This window comes from Peromyscus eremicus, chromosome 13, assembly GCF_949786415.1.
Source record: "Peromyscus eremicus chromosome 13, PerEre_H2_v1, whole genome shotgun sequence".
Taxonomy (NCBI): domain Eukaryota; kingdom Metazoa; phylum Chordata; class Mammalia; order Rodentia; family Cricetidae; genus Peromyscus; species Peromyscus eremicus.
Genome location: NC_081429.1, coordinates 22223738 through 22249703, shown reverse-complemented (window position 1 = coordinate 22249703; position 25966 = coordinate 22223738). Strand labels below are relative to the sequence as shown.

At 42.2% G+C, this 25966-nt stretch overlaps 1 protein-coding gene and 1 long non-coding RNA gene across 3 annotated transcripts in view; one reads left to right on the top strand and one right to left on the bottom strand.

Moving 5' to 3' along the window:
* Ptprm (protein tyrosine phosphatase receptor type M) overlaps positions 1-25966 on the top strand; it is a 713675-nt gene that overhangs the window by 448689 nt on the left and 239020 nt on the right. For both annotated transcript variants that reach the window (XM_059277901.1, XM_059277900.1), the window contains exons 12-13: positions 2038-2311; positions 3251-3287. In XM_059277901.1, coding sequence (XP_059133884.1) covers positions 2038-2311; positions 3251-3287 — 311 coding nt within the window. The remainder of the gene's footprint in view (positions 1-2037; positions 2312-3250; positions 3288-25966) is intronic.
* Positions 19491-24852, bottom strand: LOC131923047 (uncharacterized). Its single transcript, XR_009382489.1, has 3 exons — positions 24796-24852; positions 19592-20607; positions 19491-19520 (listed from the first exon to the last, which is right to left on the bottom strand). It is a non-coding gene; the product is annotated as an uncharacterized LOC131923047 (long non-coding RNA).

The window sequence follows — 25966 nt, the reverse complement described above, 5'->3', positions numbered from 1 at the left end:
TTTTTGAGGTGTCTCACACAGTGTGCCCCATGACATTGCCTGTTGACTGGAACACCTCTGTGTGTCCTGTCAGCACCAGATTCAAGTTCCTTGACCCTCTTACCTGGTAGCTGGCTTCTCAGAAAACAGGCGACGAGTGTACATACTGTGTTCCTTCCACAGTCTCTTGGCTCCACGGGTCATTAGCAGGGCAACCCTCTCAACCAAAGAAGTATCAGTATGTCGACATTCACATGTGTTTGTAAATCAGTGTGTGCTCAAATGTTTATAGATGTAAGAAGTCAAGGAAAAGGAGAGAAATGCAGGTTGGCCTTTTAGCCTTCCACTCTGTGTCCTGGCTTTAACACGAGGCTTGAGAACTACTTCCTTTAATATTGCCTCTATCATTCAGGCAATCTACGAGATTTGGTAATGTCTTGTACCTAACAGGACCCAGTGGGAAGTCTTTTATGTGAGGAAGAGTTGACTCCTTCCCCTTCTCTTTTTTATCTGGTTTGCATCACTGGTAAGAATCTACGCCATCATCACACTGTACCGCTGAGACTACCAGTAGCCACAGCATCACTCCGATGCTCTAAAATAATTGACTTTTAGTTAGACAGAATTGCAGGCTGATGGCAGCATGCATTTTATGACTGTAATAGAGTGTGTTGAGTGGTTGTGTTCCCAGAGGTAGACAGATTGGCTGGCTGCAGATTCAGAGGCCACCGAATGAGACCAGCAGAGGCTGCCCCCAGGAAAGTGGGGTGGCAAGCATTCTCCCGATGCTTCCCTCAGCACTCATGATAATGTTGTTCTGAGCACCTCATTGGTTATCTCGTTACTCTAAGGAATCACCATACTTTTCTAATACCACAAGAAAAAGGTGTGCCTCTTTGCCTGGAAGGTTTTGTTTTGTTTTTCTGTTTTTTGTTTTTTTTTTTTCATCTAATCTTGATTGGGTTTGTGAAACCTGTTCGTTCCCTCCTTCTCCTTCTCCTTCTCTCTCTCTCTCTCTCTCTCTCTCTCTCTCTCTCTCTCTCTCTCTCTCTCTCATTTTTCTCAAGAGGAAATACTTTTCCCTTGATAAAACTGCTTAATATGTTCATCATTCTAGAGGCTAAAAATACTTTAATTTTTCAAAAATGCATCATTTCAAGATCTTCCATTCTCCTAAAGTTACTTCCGTATTTGGGGTCTCTTCAAGGGGTGCCGTAGTACAAGGGGTCTCTCATTCACATCATCTGGTCTTCACATGTAACTCAGATGGTATTGTTTATGATTTCTCTTAGAGATCACTTCAGTAGCACAGCCTCAGCTTAGGAAATTCTGACCCCTTGCTGTCTTCTATAGACTTCGCTTTCCGCTGATGGCCAAGGGCACAGGATGTGAGAACAGATGGAAGGAAGATCTTCATCAGTATTGATCACTTCGCCTTGTGTTTTGTGACATGTAAAAACCTCACCTGCATTTTATGCAGATATAATTCAGGGGAACGATGTGTTAGTTTTTTTTTTCTTTACAGACCTACAGTTAATGTCATTTCATTTATCTGAGTTAATTCTATGCAAACTGATCTTCAGTTACACCTGAGACAATGGCAATGGAAATTGTCCAGTGAATTTGAGTCCTGAGACACCTTGTGAAACGCTCAGAGAGGTGACTCACACTTGTAATAGTAGTGCTGGGGAGACAGGAACAACCATCCAGCCCCAGGTCCCGGTGAGAGGCCCTGACTCAAAAAATTAGGTGGAAAATTCATGAGGAATGGCAACCAGAGTTGATACCTGGCCTCCAGAAGTGTACACACACACACACACACACACACACACACACACACACACACGTGTGCACAGGTGCCTGCACATGCACACATACCCCCACACATTAGTTCATTCACTGTGTTATTTTGCATGAGGAACAGCTAAGGAAGAGCATTGAGCAAGGGCCGCTGTGTTCTTTGTCCCAGATGTGCCCGAATTCCTGGCGATCGAAGACCAAGTGGATCGGTTTGGCGACCGTGAAGTATCACGGGTGCTTCTCTTTGCTTTTTTCTAGTGTCTATCAAATAGTGGTTGAGGAAGAGCGCCCTCGGAGGACCAAGAAGACAACAGAGATCTTGAAGTGTTACCCAGTGCCGATTCACTTCCAGAATGCTTCCGTGCTGAACTCTCAATACTACTTCGCGGCGGAGTTTCCTGCAGACAGCCTCCAAGCGGCACAGCCCTTTACCATTGGTGACAATAAGACATACAATGGCTACTGGAACACCCCCCTCCTCCCCCATAAAAGCTACAGAATTTATTACCAAGCCGCTAGTAGAGCCAATGGGGTAAGTGTGGAAGATGGCCGTGTGTTAGGCTCTTGGCGTTATTCATGTAAACACGGGTTAAACGAAGCAGCCATGAAAACAAAATCCACCCACATTTTTGTGTGCTTCAGTTAGAAACATTTTTTAAATATTTTAAAAATCATTTTATCAAGAGAAACTTATGGGAAGAAATGAGTATGTATGGTTTTTATTTGTGGTTTAGGAAAGCATATTGTCAACGTGATAGTTATTATTTCCTTATTACCAAAAGTTGGCTAGTCATTCTGCTTAGCTGACTATTTTGCACGAAAATGGTGTAGCTACAACACATACATTCAGCTCATTTAAAATGTTGTGAGATCCGCAACATCTGTCTCTGAAGCATGTTCTGTCCCGTTGCCTCAGCTCCAAGACTTCATGCATCCTGTAGCTGACTAAATTAGGCATCTTGTTTTTCTCCGAGAGAAAAGAGCTTTAGAAAGATGAGATGGGAGCAAAGAAAAAAACAAAAAAACAACTATTATTGAGTCAATCCTGAAATTGCCTGTTTTTCCTGTTCAGACCAGCCTAGGGCACAGAGAAGATTGTGAGCCTGAGCTACAAGGCAATGCTTCTAGCTTCCACACCGCACTCGCTGCTTCACAGCTTAGGTCCAGGTGTCATGGCCACTGACCTTTGCCAGTGTGAGGCAGGGAAGTCTGGGATGCGCAGGGATAGGGCTGGAGGAGTCAAGAGCCACCAGGTAGAGAGATTGAAAGCATCACTTCTCCTTTTATGGCCCAGAATGTCTACTATCTCAATCCTCATAGCAGAAAGCGTATCTGGTCATACCTCACTGAGAAAAACCCACACTTGACACGGTGAGATATTTCCTTAGTAGAGCTCACTGACTGAACTACATTTCCCTTGATTTAAATACAATCTGGATAATAATTTCTCCCTCTTCTTCATTTGATACAGGAAACCAAAATTGACTGTGTCCGAGTGGCCACAAAAGGTAGGTTGAAACTTTGAGATAGTCTACTTGTTTGTGTTCCTGAAGTTGATTTTATACTGTGTTTGAAAACATCTGAAAATATATTGAGAACTTTACTAAAATAAGTTTATGCATGTGTATCAAGTATGCACATACATGCATGTATGTAGGCATTAGGATCCTATGGTAGTTGATACCGCTTCATGTAGGTACCTCTTAAAATAAGAAGATACACTGCTAGAGCCCAAGTAGTTTTCAATGGTTATCTTTATTAAAGTTATTTTAAGAATATTAATTTTCTGTGATGTCAATATACATGTTTTAAACTTAAGCATATGGTAACTGGTAGACATATATGCAGTGAATCTTCATATGTAAAGGAGTAAAATAAACCACACACACACCCTTTTATAGATGGATCATCACCATGATGCCCAGGCTAGATCCAAACACCTGGGCTCAAGTGGCCCTCCCAAGTAGCTGAGGCTATAGGTTCAAGCCTCTGCTCCTGCCATGACACCCACTTTTTAGTGACATAGGTTTAATGTCCTTCTAAGTCCATGAACCCAGGAGCCAGGGGATGTCACAGTGGGTCTTCTGTTTCTTGGTCCTGATTGTGGCTAGAGATCCTCCCCAGCACACATTCCTCACAGTGAGCCTCCTGAAGAAGGTACAGACATGTGTCCTGGCACTTGTGTAGCAGGGTTTCTTCAGCCTCATGTTTCTGGAGTGTCTGGGAACATACTCTGAAACATACAAATGCTATACTCAAATGAGGCCTTATACATTAACACTTGTCATCAAGCACACTCTTTCAGACCACCAGAGGAACCAGGAGGGCAATAAAGAGGTTTTGATGATTTCGTTAGACGTGAAGAGAAGAAGGTACCATCGGGCCCATGTCTTCAGATTTAATCAGGTCACAGTGGATGAGTTCTTTGGATAAAAGTACTGTGATACTAACATTGTCCGACCTTAGGCGACAGTTCGAATATGCTGAGATGTTCCTGAATATTTTCCTACTCCTCATGCATTCTTATTTTGTGAACACCCATGGCATTTCCAATCTAGAGTTAACCAGTGCTTCCTGGTTGCATATGATGTAACAAGCTTTAGGTAAAAGGCTCAGCTCCTTGGTATCTTGTTTGTCCACAGGAGTCTGTGGTTTCTATTTCCACCAATCTGTTTATAGAGATTTTTTTTTTTTAGGGACTTTATTTTTTTATGGTGTCCTACCTGATTGACACTATAATAGATTAGTAGTAAATGAAATTATGGTTTTCAGTATATCCTGACAACTGCCATATGCTTTCAGCAGATAATTTACCATAGTATCGCAAGGCCCTTGAATCAGGCAGCCATCATACTCTAAGGTATATAGCCCCTGCTCAAGAGGAGTCCTCTGGAGAACCACATTATTACATTCCACTTAGCCTTGTGGTCTGAAAAAGTAAATCCATTTCTATAATACCTGTGTTCACAGTCACGGTCACAGTCACACCTTTCACAAGACCTTTTGAATATTCCCTCTCAGCCACTTCATTACCATTGTATCAAGTAGAAAACAGAGGCAGTTGCTTCTCTAATAATTAGAGGTGAAGAATGTGTGGGCTTGGATGGAGGTGAACTGACTGACGGGGACCACGCCTCTAACTGTGTGAAGGGTTGACCCGCAGCTTCTAGACTCCTTCCCTAGAACCTCTTCCAATGCCCTGCTAGTTTTCCACCCAGCAGAGATCTGATGGATGGTACTTGAAAAAAAAAAATGTCATCGTCTGACCTTCTCTTTACCAGAATTGGGTCACTGCCCAATCTAATGTGTCCATTCACATCATTAAACAATTATATAAGCAACATCCTAGGAAATATGGAAACCTGACAAGTTTGCTGTCTTCACAATAGATTGAATTAGATGGTGATTTGGATCATTTTCTCCCATCAGCTAGATTTCATCAATATTGTAATTTGTTTTTCAACTCACAAAAGGGTGATTAGGCAATCAGATGACCTGATTGGCTAAATATTCCCCACTCATATTTTCTGAGTCATTTGCAAACATTTACACAGCAGCAAACTCTATCCAAATAATGTCTTTAGGGGAGGAAAGGGGAAAACACAGTTTACTCTTCACTGTCTGACATATCACTGCTGTCTCCTGAAAGTACAGTCCAGTACACACCTCAGGAGACAGTCTCCCTCCAGGCACATGGCATGGTTTTATGTTACTTCAAGACCTGCCAGCATGGCTTCAGTAACTCCCTCCCAGGACCCAAACTGATGAGTCAGCTCTTTCACAAGGAGAACCGTTTCCCTTCTTTACACTAAAATATCCTTTTGTAGCCCAGGGTTCCATCTGAACTGTTAGGGTCAAAACAGAGAAGTCGGTGGATCTGATAATTCTAGTGTCATGGGATAAAGATGTTTGAAATTTAAGAGTTCTAACCCCGCAAGTGTGCTTACCCACACATTGCTGATGGGATGGTTCACGCTGCTTTCCAAAGTGAGCTTGTGAGTGTACAGAGAACTTCAGGCTCCCAGGAAACCACTGCTGACGAGTGTCTTCACGGAGGAGGTCTGGAGGTGGATTTGTTTTCACAAAGAGCTAGTTTGTAATGTCGAGTAAGAGGGGGTGTCTCTTAAGACTAGATTCCATACTATTTATAAGTTTAATGTTGTGATTATTTTAATCATATTCCGAAGATGTATTTTGACATTCATCATCTCGGATGTAAAGACTTATAAAAATCAGACACAGGGAAAACAAAAGCTAAGGTGTGTTACCACAGACACCCTTGTTTAGACGGTTGTACATATTTTTATGCCTCTTCCTTTAATTTGTGGATCCAGGGAAGAGTTGTGTGGGTATGACCTTAGTTTGATTGTTGGTTATAGATAAATGCATTACAGACTCTCCTCTCTTCAATTAGAAGAAGGTGCCAGGTAACAGGAACTGCACGACATTTGCATATAACCCTGCCAATTCCAGTTTGTACCATGGGATGATAGGAGAGCTTCTAACTATCTTTACTTCTCCAAATGTTTATTATGTTTTTACAAATCATACTCAAATTTTTATTAGTTCAGTTCTTTTGAATCTCATTTGATTCACATCTGAATAACTATAGTGTATGTGCTTTCTTTAACTTTTCTATACTGTACTACGCTCCTTTATAAGAACAATAACTGTTAGAACAGAGACCTTCCCACTTGACTTTAGAAGGCTTTGTAGATGAACAGCCCTGAACTGACAAAACACACTTAAAAATCAAAGTCTGTCTTATAAATAAATTGTTCTTCTGGGTTAAATGAGGCATATTCATTCTAATTGATGCAATGTCCAGCTTAAGCTGCACATATTAATCTTCCATAAGATAATATTTTCCATACTGGAATGCAATTATGTCTCTCCTCGATGATACGGTCATTGGAGCTTTGCTGTTTTCTACTTTTAAGAATTATCTGCTGCCTTCTGTGTGTTGCCTATAGAGTAGTCTTAAGGTCTGAAGTCTAGACACACAGACATAGCCATTTGTGAGGATTTTGAGTTGATAAGAGTTTAGGGATTTCTTAGGTATTGGGCTTTGATGCATAGGGAAGGTCATAAATGTTAACTTTTTCCCCTCCTTGCAGTGCCCTCGCTAACAACAGGGCAGCTAGGAATCAAAGCCAAGTCTGCATATGCAAACACATGCTAAATTCTTTCCCAAGCAGCTAGAGAAGGCAGGCTGTCACCCTTAGACGTGAGGAGAACAAATTATTATTCTGAGTTTCAGTTTTTAAGGTGAATGTTCTAGGGGAATGCCTCGCTGTTTGTAAGTTTGGTGTTTTGTTTGACCTGAATTTGTACTGAATGTGAATGTGCTTTGCTGGGAGACCTTGAGAAAACTGAAGGATTTCTATTGTTCTGATACAGTTTCCAACTGTATTCAGAAATGTGAATGTTTTCTTTTTCTTTTTCTTTTTTTTTTTTAATCACTAGGCTGTTGGAGAAGTTTCTCCAACACTCTTTTTCTTTTCATTCTTTTGTTCAAAGAAATGCCATCCTTTCTAGGCCATCATGCTACAGAATGGAAGTATGCTGATAAAAAGAACCCAGAAGAATGTCTGTTGAGATGTAAAGCTAATTAAGATTCTTTTTAATTACTCACATTCATTTCAGGAGCAAACAAAGGATAGAGTAGGGCACTGGCATGTGCTAATCCGCCATTGTTCAGGCTCAGGCTGTGGGTTTAGCACTTGCAACATTCAGCATTTTGTGAAGAAATATTTTCATTTCTTGATCTAAAATTGTCTTCATAATATAAATCAGGAGTGTCTTAACCCCTGAGAGGTTCTAAAAGATAAGAAGCTCAACATTCCCATGTGTCCCAAATTCCTCGGACCCCATACTCATTCTTCATAAGTCATACAAAATGAAGTATGGGAAGCAGAGGTCCAGCAAATTCCAGTCACTTTGCATGTGACCTCAGTGGCTATTCAGAGACCTAAGCCTCTGTTGTTTCTATGTCCCTGTGCACCACCACACCTTCAGCAGAGCCCACAATAACCATCTAGTGTTTTTCTTCAAAGGATTGGATTGCAATTTCTGGCTTAATTTTGCCAAATTTAGTAATAATCTCTTTTATAAATTAATCTTACTGGTATGTTAAGGTGGAGTCAGAAAGCTTTTAGGATCCAAGGCCAGATAATACAGATTTTAGGCTGGGACTATAACTCAAGAGTAGAATACTTTCTTTGCACATGCTAGACTCTGAGTTAATCTCCAGCACTGAAGATAAATTAAAATATTAATTATTGAGTAGCTAACTAATCAAGAATAAATATTTTTTAGGCTTTGTAGAATGTGACTTTTCTGTCACAAGTAGTCTCAGCTCTGTCTTGGTGGAAAGAGTGGCCGCAGGTGACGCCTGAATAATTGAATTTGGCTGTGTTCTGATAAAACTTGTCAAAGCAAGTGCTAATCCTACTGAGAGCAGTCAGATGCTTTTACTGAACTAAATCCAGCAATCACAAATATACTCTACAAATCAGGAAACAGACCAGAGAGATATTTCCCAGTGCTCATAATGTACATTTTGCATAAATGGGCTTTGTGTCGGATTATAGTTTTAATTCTTCTTGAATTACGAATATCTGCTGTTCACAGCTACTTCCAAGTATATTTGTTTCTTAGGAGTCACTTTTTTGATATTAGATAAGTGTTCTGTTAAATCATCTTTTCTTTTAACAAACATAGAACAGGTCAGATGTTCCTATAAGTAATCCAAAATGTATAAGAAGTTTACCAGTGGTCTGTGCCCAAACAAAACGCCAAGTGTCTAGCACCCAGAACTGGTGCCAATGTTGCTAGAAGCCCCAGAAATAGCGTTTTAGAGTGTGCAACTACCTACAGCTATCTTCCAAGGTGCTGCATGGGTCAGGCCTGGAAAATGATCTTGGGAATGCTTTGAGAAACTGTGACCCAATAGTTTGTACGTCTCAGAGGGTGCAGCTAGAATATAGTCACTGGTGGTGTGAGAACAGCCCTCCAGCCTTGCCCCAGCTCAGTCACTACAGTCGTCTAGCTGTAAGGAGCAACGCCATTTGAGTGGTACAGAGGGATAGCTGGAAATATTATGCAGCCGCAGTTTGGGGTTTAATTGTCTGCAGATGGTGGATGATCTATTTCCCTTATTCGCTGTCACATTTCTAATAGTACCCAAGCTGCTCCATGTAAATTAGTAATCTTTCATGCAAGCCTCTTCTTAATTTTCCAATATTTTTTCCCTGCATCATTTTCCAGCTGTATCATGTTACAACTGATGTTTTAATTTTCTATTTTTTTTCAATATCTGTGTGTCATAAATGTTAACTGCTTAAACACAACTGCTAAGCTGTGTAGGCACACCAAGAGGCCAGCGTGGTCCACTTCAAAAACCTTAAATATTTCTTGGGGTACATATTAACTGTAATGGTGACAGCAAAGGCAAGTGGGAACTCTATTGTGTCCTTGAGACAGGTGATTTTATTCTTTGGGGAGGGGGATGTTAAAAAGGGTTCCTCATAGAAAACTACGTGAAACTTGGTTGTCAGAGAAATTACATAAAAACGTGTTTAGTGAAAGAATGTGGTTTTCTATACAAAGGTGGTTATGGGGCAAGGGGAAACACTGTAGTTTTAAGTGACCTAATAAGATTTAAAGATCCAGAAGGGTTAGCAAGGAACTCTCTCACCACAGTCAGTTTGGACTGGATTCAACTGTCAGCCTTCCGTTCAGTGCAGAATGCACATTTCGGAGTGGAGAGGGGGTGTGGCCTTACTTTTTTTCTATTCAGTTGATCTATTCAGGGTCTCAGGCAAAGCATCACTTAAGCCGACCACACGGCTTAAGAGAAGAGAATTCAGAAGATGAAAACCTTGCTCTGTATGTGTGTGGTTTTTTTTTTTCTTTCTTTCTTTCTCTTTCTTTTCTTTTTTGCTGTTTTCGGAACAAAGTTGAGATGGTTTGCTATACTGATGGGAATTCTTCTTGCTAGCCTAGCTTCAGTCTGGCTTTTTTTTCCCTCATGCATGCTGACCTGGGAATCCTCCTTTGCCTTAGCTGCGATAATCGTGACTCAGCTTACAACACCTTACATTCGCATCGCCCCTGCTGCAGGCGACGGCCAACTAACAGGTCAGATGTTCAAGTATAGATGAGTCATCTTGCCCATTTCCTGCTCATTTTTCTCAGCTTCCTTTCCCCTCTACATTTCCTCCTTTGCTTAAGGCCTGTTTAGAATGTTCTAGACCCTTGGTGCAGACCTTTGCTCGCATTAACTTAAGTGACATGCTTGGCCTCTTCTGTGTGCACATTTATACCCATGCATTAAGTCGAACCCTACTGCATGCTTCCATTGTGTGTTTGGTCTGTTGGTATGTTCCTTTCTACCCTAATGTTAAATGGAAATGAAATTTGCTGGACTTGGAATAGCAGTGACATCAGTTGATAGGATTTCAAGGAAAATACTGGGGAAAAAAGGTATTCCCATTTTTCCAAATTAATTTAAAAAGGCACTGAGATGTGAGAGCTAGAAAGGCTTATTTTTTCATCTTTCGGGATTGAGTTTGCACATACATTAGCAATATACAATCTCATCTGCCAGTATTATAAAGCAGAGCCACCCTGAAGCTGTTTAAGGATGCCAGTCAAGCAGTCCTTTGTGGATGTGCCATTGTTGCTGAGCTGATTGCATTCTTTACATCCTTGTTGCAAAGCAAAGCACTTACATAGAACAGGGTCACATCTGCAAGTGAAGTGTGCTAAATAATTCAGCAAAGTTGAAGAAACCCTGAATGGCTTAGAGTCCTGGAGCCCAACCTGGTGCTTACCTCTAGCATACGGAAGTAGCTTGTTCACACTCACTAGCTCCAAATTCAAGTGAGTGTCCCTGTATGTTGATGTAGAAAAGTCCAGTAAATTACTCCAGATGAAGGTGAGTGCTTAGTGAGTTCTAGAATGCTTCACCCTGCCACAATGCAAGTCACGGTCAAGATTGCTAATCAAGTCATGTGGTCAGGACTCCACCATCTGTTTTCAAAGGGCCCAGATACTGTAGGCTATTGTTGGTGTGCAGGCATTACTAAAGCCGACTGGGAAACTCACTGCGACTCCTCATCTAATTTCCACTTCAGCATTTGCTTCTATATATCCAGAAGAATCAGTAACATTTATTTAAGAAACATGCTGCATTTAACTCATGATGAGAAATCACAACTGCCTAGGTGGTTGTATTTTGAAAACATAAAGCAGCTGATATTCAAGAAAAATATCTGTTGATAAGATAAAGCATGTATACTAATTCTGCCTTCTTCTGCATTAGAAGTCTAAGTGTATTTTCAGCTTTCTGTTCTAGAGCCCAAGAGCACTAGGCTTATTGGGCATTTCTCTTTCTTTCAGGTTGCTTTTAAGAATATTTCTCTTACCGACTCAAATTCTGCTTAGTAAGACCCTTCCTTCTCCAACTCTTCTGATATGTCCCTCCCACCAATCAAGTAACTGAAGGACAGACAGCATCTTTCTTAGCATGGCTCCTCTCCTCTCCAACCCTTACATTTAGGGATTGACTAGTGTGGTTCCAGTTAGATGTCAAACAGAGGGCTATCTGGAATCCCTGAGGAAATCGAACCTCCTTTCCCTGCAACATATGACCAGGCACCAGCCTTGTATGCAAGTCATTAAAAATGAGTTGACTCCAAACTAAAAGGGAAACCCAGTTATGTCGCCCCTTTTCTTTGTCTTTCCTGTACTCTTCCACCATCCAATGAAACATGGTATTTACTAACCATGAAGTCAGGGACATTCCACAGCAGAGCTCCCTCTGGGAAATCTGTGATTAATAAGATACCCAACAAAGCCACTCCCAGAAGTAGTGCATGTTACCATGAATTGTTGTAGGAAGGACACCCATCACTGCAGTGTCCGGCCACCCTTCCTCTCGTGGCTGCAGGTGGACTGCCTACATCATTTACTTCATGAAGATTTAAAGCAATAGTGGGTCAGAATAGCTCAAAAACCAGGAAGAAAGCAAAAACTACTCTTCTTCCATATTTGTTGCCAATTTAATGGCAATTTGGCTTATCCAGAAATGTATCTCACTAATGATTCATTTCCCATTTGTAACAGTTATCAGACTTTGCCAGTAGTCACACTATGATTTTCTGTAGATTTATTCTCAAGCCCAAGGCTTCATTCAATCATTTTATGACAGGTATGGAGCCCCTTCAAGGTGCCAACTGTAGTCAGACAGTTTCTCTGGTCCCACCCGGCCCCACAGTCCCCTATCCACTTATAAAATAATCAATCACTCAGAGGCTTAATATTATTTACAAACTTTATGGCCTATGGCTTCTTGCTAGCTAGCTCTTGTAACTTAATCCATTTCTATGTACCTATAAGTTGCCATGTAGCCGTGGCTTACCGGTACTTTTACATCTTGCTTCTCCTGGCATTGCTGGTGTCTCTCTAGACTCTGCCTTTCTCCTTCCTGTTTCTCTTCTTGGATTTCCTGCCTGCCTCTAAGCTGCCTTGCCATAGGCCAAAGCAGATTATTTATTAACCAATGGGAACAACACATATTTACAGAAAAACATCCACCACCATTTCCCCTTTTCTATCTAATAGAAAAGGAAGGTTTTAGTTTTAATATAGTAAAATTATATATAATAGAACAGTTATCAAATAAGAATTACAGTTACAATATCTAGTCTATTTTTATTTGGCAAAATTAAAGAAAATATTTTATCTATCCTATATTTGTGAGTCTAAGGTTTCATATCTAATTTATCTTTTATCATGACTAAGGAAAACTATAATTATAATTATCTAGTCTTCAACTCTATCAAAGATCCCAGAAGGATATATTACCTAAGTAAATAGGAAGTGCATTGTAAGCAACTTCCAAGAATCTAGAGTAACAGAGACAGCTGGCTGCCTGGACAGTCACCCAAAGTTCCTTTGCAATGTTGGGGCATCCATCTTCAGCCTATAGGCCTAGAGTTTCTTAGTTGCTTCTCCCTGTATCCTGCAGATTTTCTGGCAGTCTCCTCTATGAAGCAGAAACCTGATCTTGCCTTGTTTTGGTTAAATTTAGTGGTCATTTTTCCATGGGTTCTGCATGTCCAGTCGATATAACATTTTGTCAAGCAGTCCAGGCAAGAATAATTTCTTGCCCAAATGGCTAACTTTTGCAATAAAGAAAGCAAACTGCATAAGGAGTTTTTTTTTTTTTTTGATGCCCATCATCATCTTTGAAGTAAATCCGTGCTGCCAGGAGCAGACATGTCTCATTGTCCAGAAAGTCTAAGTTTTTAAAACATTTTAAATGCCATATTCTAGAGGTCTTTGAAGTGTTTGAAGATGACCTACCTAATTGAAATATATCTTTGTATATCTAAAAAATTTAACTATTGTGACTATAAATTTGATTATCATAGATGACTAAATATTAATCTGTATTTCTTAATTATACATTACAATTTTAAATGAGCTATACAAACATAATACCTTAAACAAGAGTAGAAATATACATACAGTATAACAAAATTAACTTTAAATTTGTATCAATAAACTAAAATACATAGCAACAAGTTGTTCTTTAAAAGTAGATTCAATAATCTACCCTTTTATCCTATCATATCTATACTCTCCCCTTTTCTTTCTTAGAGATTGCATTTATAATTACCCCTTTTAAATAAAAATAGACATTTATAAACAATATTTTGGGAATTTGGGCACAGCTTTTCACACTCCTGTTGGGGGTACTAGCAATCGTATGGGGATCTTGAGAAAATTAAGAATTATAGTTAAATCTTGGCTGTAGTCTGTGAGGATAGATGATCTCAGCCAGTTGCTTTGAAGCTGATTCTGGATGTTGGATCATCTGGGCCATGGTGTCATTGGAGACCTTTTAGAGGATCTTGCCTGATCAAACCATATTAGCCTGGATGCAATCTACAGGTTCTCATCTTCTGTGGAAACAAAAGCAGAACCTCTTTTCCAAAGCAATGTATCCTTATATATACATTTTGAAGTCAAGATACCTTTAAAATATACATATAACTCAGCAGCTTTTACAATCAAATGTTACTCTCCAGTTAAAAAATCTCAAAAACAGTATAATACTATGCAGTATCCAAATTCTTTGTGTGATTTCTATCTTATGTGGTTTATTTTTATATTGCTTTTACTGTCTCTTGAAAGACTTTATTTTTTTAAATTACCTGTTTCTGTATATAACTGTCTATCCTCTTTTCCTCTCTCTTCCAAGCCTATGTACATTTTTACATATAATGTAAACCATTTAGAGGTTTATTCCATTTGAATCTGTCTTTTTGTGAATCTATTACTTTAAAAGGCAGCGTAGCTAGGACTGAACCGGCAGCCTTGGCTGCTGGCTCTGCCCACTTCAGGTTCCCAACATGGTGGAGGTAATTCACCGCCAGCTCTGGGAGACATGCTCTCCACTGACTCTGAGAGACGGTAGGTCTATGCCTCTATCAAGGAGCATGTAGCCCAGAAACCTTTTTTTGTTTTGTTTTGTTTTGTCTGTACTAGCAGAGGCTAAATCCACCATGCAGTGTGCTGCATGGCTTGGAGACACCTCTGTGCACGGCAGTGGGAACCCGCCATACCGTAGCTCACTACTTGCCTGGGAGACACAACTAGGAAGCTGCTCTTGGCTCCATTTCAGAACCCTTTTCTCAATTCTCTCAGGTTTGGGGTGCAAACTCCTTGCTCCACATTGGGCAGCCAAATGTAGCCAGAAGTTTCTCGGGGCCTGCCTGGCCCTCTGCAGTCCAGACAAATCTCTCTCACCCATAGTCCTGCAGATGCTCGGACCCAAGTAAACATAGACTCCACCTTTCTCCTTCCTGTCTCTCTCTTTGGATTTCCTGCCTGCCTCTAAGCTGCCTTGCCATAGGCCAAAGCATCTTATGTATTAACCAATGGGAACAACATATATTCACAGCGTACTGAAAGACACCCCCAGCAGCCCAGGATGGTTCCACACACTTAGTCTTACTTTATGTGTTTGCCCAGGTATCTTGGCACCAGGGTTCGTTGTATTAGTAGCAACAAAATACATTCCTACACACGTTTATGAACGGAACATGAGCCTCCTACAGGTCAGGAAGCAAGAGCGAGACTGCAGTTAGACAGCAGGTCGGGGGAGACACGGTTCTGCACCCTCCTGTGAGGTTAACGGCTTAGCGGTGAATGCTCAGGCAGCCGTCACTCTAATTTTCCTATCTGTGAACAGTTGTTCTGTTCACTCTGTCAGTCCTGACTCTTCCTGAAGCCAACAAACCACAGAGGACAGTTGCCCTCTGACGCGCCTTCCGGCTCCCTGTTGTCCATTTTGCTCTACCATGCTGACATTGTGCTCCTAGATGCCCTGATCAGTGCTGAAAGCCTACTGGGAAGCTCTCATGAGGACACAGCCTCTGACCCTTGGGTCCTCCTGTACCAGTGTGCATAGCAGGTCAGATATGCCTTGGTGTATGCAGGGCCATCTTGCTCACGTAACACCAGAGGAAACAAACCTGTTAGTGGCCTGACCCCAGCACTGGGCACTGTGCTGGGGACATTAACTGTGCTCCTTGATTGAACATATTGAGTGAGTGACACAGAGACCAGGACCATCCAGAAAGGGGGCTGGGATTATAGTCTTGGACGATGTGCCATAAACAATTGTGGCGTTGCACTAAGGAGGGTATCTTAAGCCTCTGTCCTCAGCCCTAAGAACATGTCATCAGCCAGTACATCAGCCAGTATTGTACATACACACAGCCACATACATACACACTCACAGCCACATACACGCACACAGCCACATATATGCACATGCTCACACATATATATACTCATAATCACATACATACATACATACACACACACAAACACACACATTCATAGCCACATATATACACACGCATACACTTACACACACAGCCACATACTCATACATACACACACTCACATACACATTCACAGCCACATACATACACACTCACAGCTATATACATACACACTCACACATGTATATACACACACATACACATATACACTCACAGCCACATACATACACACACTCACAAGTTTAGTTGAAAAGAATAGAAACTATTTTTCCAATGCCACTCACTAGATACAGACAGAGGCATTTACATTCTATTCTTCCTGGTTTATTCTTTTAATCTATTAAATTAAATTCATCTCCTACTGGTGGGTTATAAACCCTAGGAATATAGAACTGAGTTTGGAAGAAAACAGAAAATTAAACGTGCTAGAAATTTTCTGTAAGAACTTAGAATTAATTAACTAATATGGTTAGACTGTTTATATGAAGATTTGATTTATGATTTAATTACCTACACAACTCTGAGGTGCTGTGGAGAATGATTTCCTTGAGCAAATTTTTATCATCCATTTGCTTTGTTCATGCATCTAATACAGCAAGGCCTGTGGCCTAAAATACTTCCAAACAAAATGACTTCTGGGGCCAGAGGACGAATGAGATGTATGGGAACACAGGATAGCAGTGTGGGAGGGAGAGAGTATTTTTGTTCTAGTAACTTCTCTCACTGTGTGAGAAACACCTCACTTTAGCAAGAGTCTGTTTTGACTGATGGTGTGAGGGTCCCACCCCTCAGATTGAAGGAGTTATGGAGGCAGGGATAGGGTCAGGGTCAGGGTCAGGGTCAAGGTCAGGGTTAGGGTTAGGAGTGTAGCATGAACCCTAATGAATTTAGGGCCTGGGTCAGGGGGAGGGCTTGTGCTTGCTGGCGCTCATGCTCACTCTCTCTGGCTCCTCAGGGTTAAGGTCAGCATTAGGGTTGGGGTGTAGCATGAACCCTAATGAATTTAGGGCCCGGGTCAGGGGGAGGGCTCATGCTCTTGTGCATTGCATCTGCAGTCAGCCAGCACAGTGGGTGATGCTGGTGCTCAGCTCCCTTCTCCTCCTCCTTCACCCTGGGACCCGGTCCATGGCATGGTATTACCCTTAAATCTTTACCAGAACCACCCTGAGACAGACCAAGTTGATTCACTGCTGGTTATATGTCCAGTCAAGTTGGCAGTGAAGCTTAGCTGTGAGAAGAGAAGGGGCATAAGAGCATGAACTAGACAGTAGTTACTTCCACACAGTCTCAAGTTCTGAAACCTGTACGGGGCTCACGTGTAAAGTCAAAGACTAAACATGGCCGGACGTTAGTGCAGCGAAGACAGATTTTTATCCGGTGGCTACAGATGTTCTGATTTGCAAGGTGACTGGCCCTTTAAAGAGAGATCAATGAAACAAGGAAAGGTGGTGGGATGGGGACTATGGGGAGTAGGAGATCAAGAAAGGCCTGGAGACAGGTTGGTCCATGAGAAACCCATCTGAATTTGTTGACTAGACCCAATTGGATTGCTGCCCCTCAGGCTCTGCCCTGGGGTATTGGGAGAAAGAAATTAAATCCTTGTGGAAGCCTTGCCTTTTCTCAGGCAGGCATGTTAAGGGCCTTAAGCTATTGGGAACCCAGGTGGCACCGACTCAAATCTTTGTACACCGTGGTGGAGACCCAATAGAGAAGAAAGGCCCACAAAAGCTCTGCTTGAGTTTGGTCGGAGAGGAAACTCGTCTGTGTAGAGAAAAGCTATCTTGGATTTGGCTCTTCAAATCAATACAAATATTTTAAACAAAAAGAAACAAAACACCCCAAGTTTGAGACACATAGCCACTGAATTAGGTGTTTACTAAGGAGAAACTCTTGTGCTGTGATGTAGAGCTGGAACCTTCCACCGGCATTGTTCATCAATGCCTTCCTATAACCTCACGAGGGAGAAATACAGCCACATCTTACGCTGGGACTCGGAAGCTCAAGGGGATGACACTCACAGGCACAGACTCCAGAAGTGCCCCCCACACACACACACACACCGTAAGCAGTCAAGTCAGGAACTTGGACTTGACCCCAGGCTTTGTGAATGGATGCCTCGGGTCCTGCAGGCTCCTGCCAGGCCTCATTTGGTTCTCACCCACCACTGACATTGTCAGCCTTTTCCCTCAGGATCTCACTGCTCCCCTGGCCACCTAGACTCCCTGCCACCTTGGCCTTCTGCTGCCCTTCACGCTTATCCACAACCCCGAGGAACTACCATCACCTGCTCCCTCTGCATCATTTGACTCTAGCTGGAGAAATGGCAGACCGATTCATGCTGTGGACTCCCTTACGCTCAGCCCAACCTAGGTGCCTCCTGCTGATCACCACGTGTCTCTGGGGGTAGACTTCCAAGCCACCAGGCCTGCTCTCAGTTCCTAGGGTATGCACCAACACTCTGAGGTCACCTGGTCCACCTTCCTTTTCTTCTTCCCTGGCACATTATCTCTGGGAACCTTGGAACTTTAGACCTTCCTTCTGTTCCAGGGGCGTGGCAGCTATTGGGTCCTAGATGAGGACAGCTTTCCCCAAAGAACAACACCACAAAACACCAGTGAAATACAAGACCTGTAAGCCCGAGGAAGTTTCTGGAAATGATGCTGATGAGTGTGTCCTTATCAAATTTCAAGCATAACCAGGCTCTGAAGCCGGACACTCTCTCTCTAAAGCCCAAGTTCATTGCTGTCTTTACAGCTGAGGCCAAGTGTCCAGCCCAGATCCCTAGTTCACAGATTTCAGCCCCAGGCAAACGCTGGCACTAAGCTGGGAGAGGAAACTGGGCCCTCTCAGTGAAGTGGTGATTTGAAATTTGGTGTAGAGAAGAAGGTCATCCGGCACATTGTGGAAACAAGATCCTCGGGTCCCTCACTCCATAAACGCACAAAATCTACCAGACCATAAGCCTCCAGACGTGCCTTGGAGCAGTGTCCTGGGCTGGCTCAGAACATCTGTGGCTAGGGGGTCAGCCAGTGGGCTTCAGAACCAAACTGCTCCTGTTCAAATCCCAGCCCAGGCTTCAGAACCAAACTGTTCCTGTTCGAATCCCAGCCCAGTCACTCAACAGCAGTTACCTTGGCAAGGGATCTAGTATCCCAGCAGCTCACCAGTTTGGGACATGGGAGTCATACTGGTCTCTGCTCATGAAGCTGGTGTCAGAATTCAGTATGCAAATCGAATATCTAGTAAACCTTCAATAAATAGTAGTTGTGGTTAGATTTCTAGCTTAGTCTGTTTTATCTTAATTAGGGGAAATTTCAAACTGTTTCCGTCCATCCTGGCCCACTGACCACACCTGTCCTTTGCCTTCTTCATGCTAAACGCTCAATAGGCTGCTGGGTCTTAATAGTGACCCAAGGGGTGGGAGGGATCAGTTAGGGGAAAGTTCACCCTGTGTCTACACTAACACCATCACCAAAGTCTATACCAGAATAATTTTCAAACCTGCCACAGCTTTCCATGAATGTGAAAATGTATACACAAAGGGAAGCTTTCCACTCTTCTTTACCGGCATAGCTCTCTGAGACATTTCCCACTTATAATATGCCATGCAGTGACCAAGCCAGTATACATCCAAGTTGGTCGTTGTACTGCTTAGCTGTCTATCCATCTGTTGGGTATATTAGGATCTGCTCACCCTGCCCCTTGCTGATGAGCAGATACTCAGTTCTCCTTTTACTAACAAGCTGGAACAAATAGTCTTCCACATAAACTTTCAATGAAGACTTCTGTTTCTGGACAGTTCCCAGATGTGGGTTAAGGACCAAGCTCTCTTCTTATGTGTAGCACTGATAAGATCCCTTGGTTGTCCTGTTGTAGCTGGTAACCCTGGAACCCAAGGTCCAAGTGCCCCACTGTCTGAAATGCCACCTTCACTGCCTGTCAAAAACCTGGGCTTCCAGGAGGAAGGCTGGAGATCGTGTTCAGCCACTCATCCTGAATCTGAGTGTCTTTAGCTGCATACATGCTGTTTCCATTTCGTCATAACCCTTTCCTCCAGTCTCCTTACCCTTCTACATGTTTATTGTCATTTTCAGTATAAAGAAGTTTCTTTTGTTGATGGTAAAATATTCTGAGTTTCCCCAAGTTCTTTTTCCCTCCCCTGACCATGCCAAGTCTCAGGTTATTTGGCTGTAGATTTCTTCCATCTTCACAGTCTTCTCTACATGTCTTTCTTGAATTCCTCTAGAAGTTACTGTTGGTACGGTATGAGGTATCACTTGGGGACAGATCTAACTTTGGCTCACACAGATGATAATTCACCAGAACAGCATCTCACATTCACGAAAAGCAGTGGCAGGTTGGAAAACTGTTAACTGCTGTAGGGTTTGATGATAAGATTACTGTAGACATGGGGTTGAATAACTAACTTTTTCTTTGCTTTTTCGCTGACATGGCCCAGGAGCCGAGTATGTATTGGTGGTCTTTATTGAATAACCAGTTCTTCCCCACAGAACCAAGATACTGCAGTGTCACATGTGAGACTCTCATGTGTGAGGATTTCGCACTTGGGATTGCTGATGACACTTTGTCCGGAGTCCCCTGTGCATTGATTGCCATCCTCTGCTGCAGAGGCTTCTCAATTATATTTTGCTACGTGATACAATTAGAATTCTCTTTTTCTTTGTCCGAAGCCACAACCATTTATTTCATTATCTATGTTTCGGTCTTTACAGAGGCCGTGATGCCTTCCTTCAACAGTCACCATTTCTGAAATCCTCTCACTCCTCTCCCTCTGCTTCATTCTGTACCATCACGCTCCCTTCTCCCCAGGATTCTTTGTAGGTATCAACTTCTTGTCAGTGTTCATTACTATTGCAGACTACCTGAGGTAATCAGCCAATAAGGAGGAAAGGATTGCTCTAGGTCTCGGAACATATAAACACTTGGTCTTGTTGCTTTGGACCTGTGATAGCAAAGTAAATAATGGCAGGAACTAATGATGTAGGGGGGCTGTTCAACTCATCATGGTCAAAAAGCAAGAGGGGGAGATGGGGTAGAGCCCTACTAATCCCCTTGAAGGACATGCCCTGAGATAAAGCAGTTATTTCAGTCTTTTCAAGAGTTTGGTCTGTAGACTCATGAGCAGCTGTACCAAAGGAGATTGTTAACTGCATTTGCTATGTGTGTAGAAACAATATAGAACTAGTTTTAGGTTCTATTTTTTATAAGAAGCATATTCTATATATTAAACTTTTCATAACCTGTCTCTCGGGACTGGAAAAGACACTTGGGTACCAACAGTTATTTTCTAATAGGATGAAGTAATTCATAGAGGAGTAATGTCCTTGAAGGCCTGTACTAAATTCCAAACTATTTTTTTTTTAGTTTTATTTTCTATGTGTGAGTGTTTTGCCTGTAGGCATGTATGTGTACCATGTGCATGCAGTACCTGTGGATGCCTGAAGAGGGCATTGGATCCCTGGAATTGGAGTTACAGATGATTGTTAGCTGCCTTTGGGTGCTGGCAATAAAACAAGGTCCTCTAGGAGAGCAGCCGGTGCTCTTAACTGCTGAGGCATCCCTCTAGTCCCTACTTTTATTTATTTTTAAATTGCATCCCTGCCACAGAGTGCTTATAACAGAGACTGCAGGGGATGGATTGAATTCCAGAGCATTTTCTAGGCTAGAGTTATATTGGCCACCTCCTGCCCGCTTCCCATCCCATATTTTTTTGACATGTATATCATTCTGTTGAGAAAAAAGTAAAATGTGGCATGTTTACTCCCTGAAATAAGTAACTAAAGAGGATAAAGACCACTCATAGAAGTGTGATGTGATGTGTGCTCTTGGCTCTCAAGGAAGTTGTCTTTCTGGCCATCATTAAAATCAATGTAAACAGTTGATTACAGTGGGTTCCTTAATAGTTTGAATGTTGTCATGCTGTCGCTGTTCTGGCACAGGGCCTCATTATGTAGACTAGGCTGGCTTTGAATTCATGGGATCTACTTGCCTGTGCCTCCCAAGGGCTTGGATTAAAGGTGTATGCCACCATACCTGGCCTGTTTTGAGCTGTTAATAATCATGAGTGGATAATGGAAGAAGGGAACGTGCTGTCTGGAGTTGATCCCTAAATCTTGATTTCTGTATGATGCTGGGGTTGTTTTCAGTGTGAGAAGCTTCAACCTGATGTTTTGGGGGGAAAAAATGGAGTAAAAGTCAGAAGGCTGTGTCTCCTCTCAGTTTCCTTGTTAGTAAAGTGGCTGAACTCTTCATTTGTATTGACCGACAATTGGAAATGGTGGCTGTATTAGAACTATCATTGACCACTAAATTTTGTTAGATGCAGAATCGTATAAATATGGGTGACCCAGGCCTTACACAGCTCCTGTACATTTCATATTAAATAGCAAAGGGTGGGATGATGCCTGGTCTTTGGCTATAGAGGCCATCATATACTGTGGGGCAGGATTTGATTGGCATTTCTGTGTCTTTCACCAAGTTTGCTGGAGGATTCTGAGACTTCTTTTCCTAGAAAGAAAGTAATATGAGAAGACAATCTTCGTGTGACTTCGTTTTAATGGGGCTAGTGTCACTGTTGACTAAGTGCCCCTTTTGTTCTGTTCTGTGTTGTGTTTGTCATTCTGCTTTGGCAGTTTCCTCTAAGACAGCACAGTTACAAGAACATGGAGAGAGGATGCCAGGGTGCTATGGGAGACTCGGTTCCTTTTGCCCTGACTCTGGGTAACTACTGAGTCAAATGTCAAACGTTTGCTTTTAGAAAGAGTGTATTTTAAGAGCTGTAGATCACACTGAAAACATTTTCTTTTTAGATTTTTATTACATGAATTTAAGAATTTTTCTGTAAAATATCTTCAGTATAGAAAAGTTTAATTTTTCAAGTTGTTCTTCCTGTCAGCAGTGTGGTAAGAAAAAGCCACACCATTTATTCAGTTTTCTTTCACTTGCTTGGTGCACAGAGTTTTTTTGGTTTATGAAGCATGGATTTAAATTCTATGCCTTAGGAGGCGTTCCCTTCTTGTTACTATTAATCTGGTACATGGTGCTTTTCCACAAAGAATGTGGAAAGGGAATCTTTGAGTTCACAATAGCCACTTTTGGTTAAATGAGCAAAATAGGGTAACAGGGAAAAGCCTGTGCTTTGGGTTTTTTTTTTTTTCCATGCAACATTTTATCTTGATAGAGTTAGGGTTAGGGTTAGGGTTACATTGTCTATCAGGAGATATACGTCTGTCTGATAATGGGATTAATGCTTCCTGCATAGCAAGACAAAATGAACAAGAGTGGGGCATTCTCTGGATCTTGATTAAGGCTGAGTGACAATCTTCTGTCCCCAGTGACTGACAGGTCTCATCCATGCCTATCAACAGACACTGTTGTGTTAGTTTTCCATTCATTCCTTTATTACTTAGGGAAAAAAAATGTTGCTACAATTGAAAAATCTAAAGTCTGCAGATTAACCCTGACATTTTTATGTCTAAGCATGAATTTCACTCGGGATTTATAGTCCAAGGGTTATGCTGATTAAATTTTGAGTTGACCTTGGCCTACCCCTAGTCTCTCTTGTCCATATATTTTAAGTGACTGCAAAATAACTAGCATTTGGGAGAGTGCTTTGGGCTTGGTCCAGTCTGTTTAATTTAATAAACAGGATGGAAAGTGAGTCAGAATTCCCCTTGTCATCTTAAGATGGTAAAAATGGATGGAAAATGGCAAAATATGCAGGTTGGATCTGGAATAAGTGGGGTTCCTTTCCAAAGGACTGTTATTTTAAAACTTCACCGAGCTTAGCAATGAATGGGGGAAGGGAGGCCTGGAGAGTGGGGAGGTAGAAGCCCAGGCCTTCTTATGAGGTCTCATTTGCTCAAAGCCAGTTCATTCATTAAGCCGAGTCTGGTCTCGCAAACCTGCAACCACAGTTCAGTTCTTTTGGGCTGAGGCCAGAGGACTTTTATGAGTTTGAGACCAGCCTGGACTTCTTCCTTTAGCTGGAATATGCTCTAAGTGCAAAGAAAGGGGAAAGCTTGCCCTCCACCGTTGCACTACGCCACCTTCCCATCACGGATGATGTGAACTGCGAGGAGGAGCAGGGGGCATCTCTTCAGACTCACTTTCCCCGAGGATCAGTGATAGAAGCTGATAGGAAGTAGAAATAGAAAACACTATCTTATTTCAAAGAAAATGTATTACGGAGTCCAAATGCAGCGTTGTTCTTGTCTGAAACATCTCAAACAGCAGATTTCAAAGGCATATCAAGTTTACGGTGGGTCTCCATGGGCCCTTATCCTTTCCCTCCCTCCTCATGGGATATGTGGGGAAGACGTGGAGACCTGTGGCCTCCATTCCACCAGCTTTTAGAGCAGTTCAAGTTCATGGGTCGAATCTGTACTACTTTCAAACACCCATGGCCCATTTCCTGGGCAGATTTCAAATGTGTCAGATAGGCTTCTGCACCTAAAAATAGTGTCCTTGGTTTGGTCTTTTTATCCCTTTGGTGGTGATATGCATCAAACTCAAGGCCCTGCCTCATACTTGGCAATTGCTCCAGCTTCAAGTCCATGCCTAGCTGTAGGTTTGTTAGTTTCCATTTGGGGTGTTTGTTTTGTTTGTTGTTTTTGTTTGTTTGTGGATTCTTGGGACATGTCTCGTGTAAGCCTAGGCTGCTGTAGAACTCACTCTGTACCCAAGGATAATCTCCATCTCTCTCTTTCTGCCTGCATTGCCCAGGTGCTGGAATTGCATGGATAAGCCACTACAACCAGCTTTGAGACTTGTGTATTTTGTTTTTGAGACTGAGCTCTTTATATAGCTCATGTTGGCCTTGAATTTATAAAGTACCCCTGGCTGGTCTCAAGCTTATGGATCCCCCTGCCTCCATCAGCCAGGTACTGGGGTTACCATGGCACACTGCCATGCCATGATCTTCTAGTTTTAATTGGGTTATTCACTCAGGAAGTCCTTAGAGAACATAATTTAGGATTTGTGTTCTTGAGATAAATGATAGTACACTTAAGTTCAGGCTCCTGTGCAAAGCTCTTAATTTCTTAAAATACCATGTTGTCACAGGGAAAGTGACATGCCTCATATGAAGTGTGCCATGTCTTGACTCAACGGGGAGAGTACCATCTCTTACCTCATAGGGAGAGTGCCATGTCTTGCCCCAACAGGGAGAGTACCATGTCTTACCTCACAGGGAGAATGCCATCAATTACCTCACAGGGAGAGTGTCATATCTTACCTCACAGGGGAAATGTCATCTCTTACCTCATTCAGGCTATAGAACAGTTAATGCCAGTATACACAAGAATTTGAGCATGAAGGTATCTCAGAGTAGGCAAGGTGGGTGCTCTTATTTTGCCTTTGCTGCTGTTACTCTGTCAAACAGCCTTGCTGGCCTTGAGTCTTTCATGAGAATCAATCGAGACCATTGCCAGTCACACATATACCCTGTATCCCTTCAGAGGTGCTCAAAATTGAGCTTCTGAGAGATTGATCTCTTGATGGTGCACGCAGTATTATTTACATGGGCACCATATAGGTTCTAGGGTCTTTGAATGTACCGGAGCAGGGGAGGAACATTATTTTGTTATACCCACTCAAGACCCAGGAGAAAGCCACTTGATGAAGGTCAGATTAAGAGTGCTTTCTTTGCCTGTGGTAGACAGCAGGCCCATGCCGGGGAGAAATCTAAACCTTAAACCCAAGCAGGATAGGGCTTATAAACCCCAAACCCACAATTATATCATACCAGAGACAAGCCTGGGGGCAGAAGTTTTCCAAAGTTTCCATTCAGTTGTTTAAAACAAGTTTGTTTCATGTTACAAAACAGCGGAGCTTCAGGTGGAGCTGTATAAGAATGTTCAGCTCATCAGGGTGTGGTTAGCCTGGCTGGGGGGGCCGTTGGATGAAGACAGTTGTCCTGCCATATGTCAGGACTGTAAGGAGCCCCACGAAGACACTTCCCTTTTCCTGGCTTTGGGTAATAAACCACATCAGTATGACCCAGCCTGTTATGTTGCTACTGACAACGATGGTGATGAAAACTATAATAATAAGAAGAAGAAGAAAGTTTCTGTGTTTTCAAGTGCACTATTTTATTTGAAACAGTAATGGCCCAGAGCAGTGAATAATGCATTGGCATGCTTTCCTTTGTTGACCTTGCCATTGGGATTGCTTTGTACTCTTGGTGTCCTGGGGATCATATGGGGATCATATTTGTCTTTCAACCAAAGAAGACACTTGATTGTCAGTCAATTCTATAGGAGAATTTTTGTGTATGTGTCTGGGGTGGGAGGTTCGGTGTG